A 6,074-nucleotide genomic window follows, 5' to 3' on the forward strand; every position below is an offset into this window, starting at 1 on the left:
GTGCTGCGAGTCTTTGAACTACTTTATTGAAACTGCTTGTGGCAATGGATCTGCTGTGAAGCATGGAAAGAGAAAGCATGACTGAAGGCTGTGATTTAACATGCACAATAACATGGTGTGCACTTCTCAGTGAAACCCTCATCCAAACATGAGCTGATGTGTGTTTAGTGTTTGTGGGCATAAATAAGGCGGAAAATTGCTCCACTTTTGACTCCGCTGTCGAATTTTAGCCCTGTATCATCTTGTTATCACCAGGTATTGATCAAAGTAGAATATAGATTAATGGTTTTGCCAATAGGTATTAATGACGTTTTGATATGATGAATTTCCACACTGTTTAGGCTTTTATGTCTGTGCATGTCCATTCACATGCCTACAATGCAAGTGAATGGGTTTAATTTGACCGAAGCTGTAATTCAGTGGTCAACATTTGGAAAACATAATGTGCAAAACTATATGTAAGCAAATAAGTTGCAAAATGTAGCCTATTGTTTTAGTTAACAATACTGGCTTATTTTTTTCACCAACAAACTTTTTAAGAGTAGATGTAAATAATAAAAAGTTGCATCTTGTCGCATTAGCACAGATGCTATGTACAACAGGATTTCTTACAAAATGCTAACTATACAGAATGAGGATGGCTGAAAACTGATATCTAATTGTTATTCACCCTCAATCTCCTTACCGTCCCGTGTTGCCTAATACATGACTTGCTGACTCGTTTTCCTTCCTGTCAAGGTCAATTGTTATCCCCTTGGTAATTTATTAATAGCAGATGGGCCCTCGTGCCTCCATTTTTCAGCTGATGGATGCTGCAAACCTTCTTAGACCAGAAAGGTTGAAACAATAAAGCTGTTAAACCAAACTACATTCTGTGAAAGAATATTTTATAGGTTCATTATCCATGTGTTAAGCCTCACTAGCTGTTATCAGCATCATCCTTCACTCCACAGCAGACCTGTGGCAAACCAGCAATGCAGCACATTCAGCTATGAGAAAAAAAAAGTGGTTGTATAATTAATGTATTTGCTTGCACAATGCAATCATTCTGTGTCAACAAAAGGATAATGTGTACTGTTCTGCAGCTGGGGGTAAAGTGTTACTTACATGAGCCATGCAATACTCCTTTGGATACACAAAATCATAAACCCTGTTTGTTAAATTAATGTTTATCTGGTCTGTAACGGATCAACTCCACTCTGTATCAATCTCTGCATGCATTCAGAGGGTCTGTGTGACATCTGCAGTATGAGCACTTGTGCTATCCTGTATGTGTAATGAAAATATTGAATAAAATATTCCAAGTTCCCAAAATTTTAAAGTAAAACTCCAGCCTTCAAAGTCTGTTTACAGGTCTTGGGTAGCCTAGAAATCTAGACGCACCCTAGCGGCAGCAAATTTAATTTGCAGCCAGGGGGGTCTAGGCACTCTCCGTTAACTTGCGAGCTGGAAAAACCAAACTCTGGTCAGGCCAATCACATCGTGTATAGAGTCGGTGGGCGGGCTTATGGCTGCTGCTGCTGGGAGCAGCGGTCTTCTGGAAGACTTGGAGTTAAGCTTTTCTTTGAGAAAAGAACAAATAACGGCACAGAGATCATTCTTAAAAAAGGAAGATGTGTTCGGAGTTTTGCCGACCGGATACGGCAAAAGTTTAATCTATCAACTAGTTTAGCTACCTTCTTCGTTGCTCTGCCTGGTTGTAGCGCTATCCTATTGCGTGCAGAGAGAATTTGAAAGACAACCGTTTATCCCGCCCCTCGGATTGAGCTCCGTCAATGGTGAGTTCCCAGACCCAACATCTTCTATGTGTAAAACGGTGTATAAAGCCTTTTGTAGCTCCAGAGGGAGCTGCATGATATCTAATAAATTGCCTCAAGTGATCTCATTTGAGTCAGCATCAGTTGTGTCTGAAGACTTCAAGTTTTTAAATGAAAGAAATCTAGGGGTTCTTGAAGCTAGTGGCTCGAGGCTACATTAGCCACTACTGACATAACACACCCTGAATCTCAGACCGAACTGTCTGCGGTCGACTTGAATTGTGGGTAGAACAGAGATTGACTTTAGTCTTTTGAGACTCAGGTGACTGTAATTTGAAGTGTTTTTATGTTTATGTTGTTTACTTTTTCTTATTATTAGGTGGTGTGATTGAGGACAAAATTTGTTTCTAATGAATCTTCACAAATACCTTTGCAATAATAAATCTCTCTTTAGCCTGATAATTAAACCTACATCTTATAATTATGTTCTAGGAGCTTCTGTTTATGTACTTATACTTATATGCGCTGGTGATCTGCAAGGACTTTTAACCTGTAACTCAAACTTCAAAGGGCTTGCTATTGCTCATCGTCCAACAAAAGTTTTTGTTTTAATGTCCAATATCTCTGAGGGAAGATATGTGTATATACTATATATCATAAGATTTACTTTTTTCAGTCTTTCAACATACTGTTAACTGCTCCAGAAAATCTGCCTGCTCAGGTGCACTCATCTTTCATGCATGACGGGCCATATGAAAATTCATATAATATGGAAAGTGTGTTTGCATGTGAGTTGACAATATAAGTGCCCCATTCTGTATGTGTGAAGTACACCAGAAGAGCATTGCCCACTGTCACTCTCATCACTTATTGAATTGTGACAGCCGTTCACCACGCAGATCGTGTCCTCCTCCGCCTGGAGGAAGGCAGCAAAGAGACGGAAAGGGCAGGAAGATGGCGGAGAGTTCAAACTTTAGTGAGAATCTCGGCCACAACAAACTCTCATTGTGACATTAGAGAGAAATGTCAAGAGGAACTGATGTGAAATGACGCCCAATCATCCAAATTAATCTGTATTAGTGAATGCTCTGCCACGTTCCGTGAGCGCCTTAAGAGGTTGTTGGATTTCATTTTGACATCATTGTGATACGCTGAGGGCCATTACTCCATTCTTTTATTTCATTTCAAGGTAACGCTTTAAAACAAAACTACAAGTGATCTGTCAGAATATCTGTGCTGCTTTCAACATGCCAACAACAATGAAAGAAATGTTTTTACTGCAGATTTGGAAGAAGTTTTGACCAGAGTCATGATTTAAACGCCATTAACATTCCCACTCATAGAACAAGTGTGCCAAACAAATACTTTAAAGCCTTTATTGCACAGCATCTCTGAATGTGAACAGATAGATTCCCAGAACAACATACCTTTTATTTTACATAATGCTGACAAATCCTTTAAATCACTCTCTATAGCCATGAAATGGCAAAGCATTTCATACATGAACATAACATACTGTAGGTACAGATTTAATGTAACACACACACACACACACACACACACACACACACACAGAGTAAAACAAGGTGGTGTTTGTTCTGCAAAATTGAACTTGTGATTAGCGTTCGCTGCTGGTTACATATCAGCTACAGTTTCTTTGTTTGACACTGATATGAATCTTTTCTTTTTTTTTCAAATGCATGATTGTGACTAACAAAGGACAACCATACAGGTTAGCAGCAAGCAGTCCATGACCATAATACAAATGTATTGTTTTTCAGAATAAATAGACATATTGTCAATGTAGGAGTCATATTTTTACACATAATGCAAAAAGGATAATTTTTATCAAGTCAGCTGTTCATGATCTCTCTGATCTCTCCTGCTTACTGGCATTAATAGGTCAGTCCCTGCATGGGAATAACGCGCTGTGCATTGCTTTAATGCACTGTACCACCCAAACAGGAATCCATACAGAATATTAACAACCCATCACTCAATTTAACCTACAGCATAGCAAATGTGCTTATCAATAGGAGCTTATATGACACGTTTAATGGATTTTGTGAGGTGCGTAATTTTTAGACTCTCTCAATACTACAGTAAATCTTGTTTTTTAATTAAATAAAGGTTTTTAAATAATTATAATAATAATTTTGCCTTGCAGTGGTTTGAGCTTTAAATTATGTGAAACACTTTTACTCCAGATTTTCTTTGTTTGTTTTGTAAACACTGGCATTTTAAATCACCATACTGGACCAAATGACTAACGATGAATGTTTTCTTTTGCATGCACATCTCATAATGTCTATGAGTTCCACAAATTATATTGCATGGCCTTTCTTACTATTTTATATTGTCATACACTTTTAGAACTTCATATCCAAAAATAAATACATAAATAAATCTTATGGGAGACTGAAGGAGCATTCGCTCACGACCTGCAGCATTTGAAGCGCACAAGTTTATGGAAAGCTTTCTTGAAGTCCTCATTGGACATTGTATATATGATCGGGTTGATGAGGGAGTTCAGATATCCCAACCAGGTGAAAAAGTCAAATAACTCGGGGTTAAAACATGTCTCACACGTGGCCACCACCAATGTGTAAATGAAAAACGGCAGCCAGCAAACGATATAAGCGCCGAGGATTATCCCCAAAGTCTTGGTCGCTTTTCTCTCTCTGGCTGCTGAAATGCGTTTTTTCTCCAAAAGCGCGTCCGACACCGTCACTTTCACCTGGTTCTCGCTTGTTGAAGACCCGGTGTCGCTGGACTGGGTGTCGTGTCTTCCGCACTGCAGAGAGGTTGTGGACGCCACGGATCCAGGGGAGTTGGTGACCAGGTGCGCTGAAGTGAGTCTCTTCCCCACCTTCTTGGGGGACTGCTTCAGGATCCGTTTGCGAGCCTCGACGTATATCCGTCCGTAGAGGACAATAAGCAGCAATGTGGGGATATAGAAAGCCCCAAAGGTGGAGTAGATGGTGTAGAAAATATGATCCGTGTTGACGCTGCAGCTGGTCAGCTCCTCCGCCTTGACCTGCCTCCAGAAGAGAGGAGGCAGGGAGATGGAGATGGCGATGACCCAGGCTGTGGCCACCATCCCGGCCGCGCGCCCCGGCGTGCGCTTTTTGGAGTACTCCACCGCGTCCGTGATGGCCCAGTACCTATCCAAAGCGATTACGCACAGGTGGAGGATAGACGCTGTGCAACACGTTATGTCCGAGGAGAGCCAGATGTCGCACACGATTTGCCCCAACGTCCAAGTATGGATAACCGTGTAGAGGACGCAGATGGGCATCACCAGAATGGACACCAGCAGGTCGGTGATGGCCAGAGAGGCGATCAGAAAGTTCGCAGGAGTTTGCAGTTTCTTCGACTGGGAGATTATCGCTACGACGAACGCGTTGGATAAAGTGGTGGCGAGTGTTATGCCGGAAAGAATCACCGCCAGACTGATCTGATATGCGAGACTCTCTGCGCTGACATCCACAGTGGCTGGATCAGTAATACAACTGTCGTTTGTGGTGTTCACCGGCTGAGGTGGCTCTACTTGACCGGAGCGCTCCATAACTTTTAGTCACTTGTTCTCATATTTGATGTCACCCTCTGAGATATCTGTCATTTAAGGTGCCCTTTCTCTTGATGGACATCTTTTTATCCGTGCCATCCGGTCACACAAATGGCATAATGGTGCTAAGTCTTAAACATAAAAACTGATTCCTTTCTTCCTCATTTGCTTCTGTTAGCCTAGGTATTAATGTGCATATGCCACATTGTTGAAGCAAATATCCATTCCCCGCTGTTCAAACGTTTCCGTTTTTTAGCCATAAAAGAAAACTTCTTAACTGCTGTAGGCCTACACAACAGACAGAAAATGTTTGTATGTAAATGTAAATGATGAGCAGTGCTTCCTGATGTCCCAACATCTGGGAAGATGTCACAGATAATCCGCATGTAGGGCAGAAGTCCTCTAGAGCTGTGGTTCCTCAGGCCCCCTGTGGTTGAATGGTGAGTCAACCCAAAGTCTCAATTTTATACAGACTCTGACATCAAACAAGTACCACTGATAACAGCCTTGTTTCTCTCTCTCTCTCTCTCTCTCTCTCTCTCTCTCTCTCTCTCTCTCTCTCTCTCTCTCTCTCTCTCTCTCTCTCTCTCCTTATGAAGAGTAGGCTATCTGCTGGGTCATAGTGCCCAGAGTGTCTCATTTGTCACATGTTGTGCACCATAAACATTGATTGATTTGACAAAAATACCTTATATCACAGAATAAAAAACTGTCACTGTCAATAATAGTCATTTATAAAGGGTTTGTAA

At 41.2% G+C, this 6,074-nt stretch overlaps 1 protein-coding gene across 1 annotated transcript; it reads right to left on the minus strand.

Moving 5' to 3' along the window:
• Positions 1-4,191: 4,191 nt before the first annotated feature.
• Positions 4,192-5,325, minus strand: htr1b (5-hydroxytryptamine (serotonin) receptor 1B). Its single transcript, XM_028566360.1, has one exon. It carries the CDS (start codon positions 5,323-5,325, stop codon positions 4,192-4,194), a length of 1,134 nt encoding a protein of 377 aa, XP_028422161.1.
• Between the last annotated feature and the right edge of the window lie 749 nt (positions 5,326-6,074).

This window comes from Perca flavescens, chromosome 20 (genome assembly GCF_004354835.1).
Source record: "Perca flavescens isolate YP-PL-M2 chromosome 20, PFLA_1.0, whole genome shotgun sequence".
In the NCBI taxonomy this organism is placed as follows: Eukaryota; Metazoa; Chordata; class Actinopteri; order Perciformes; family Percidae; genus Perca; species Perca flavescens.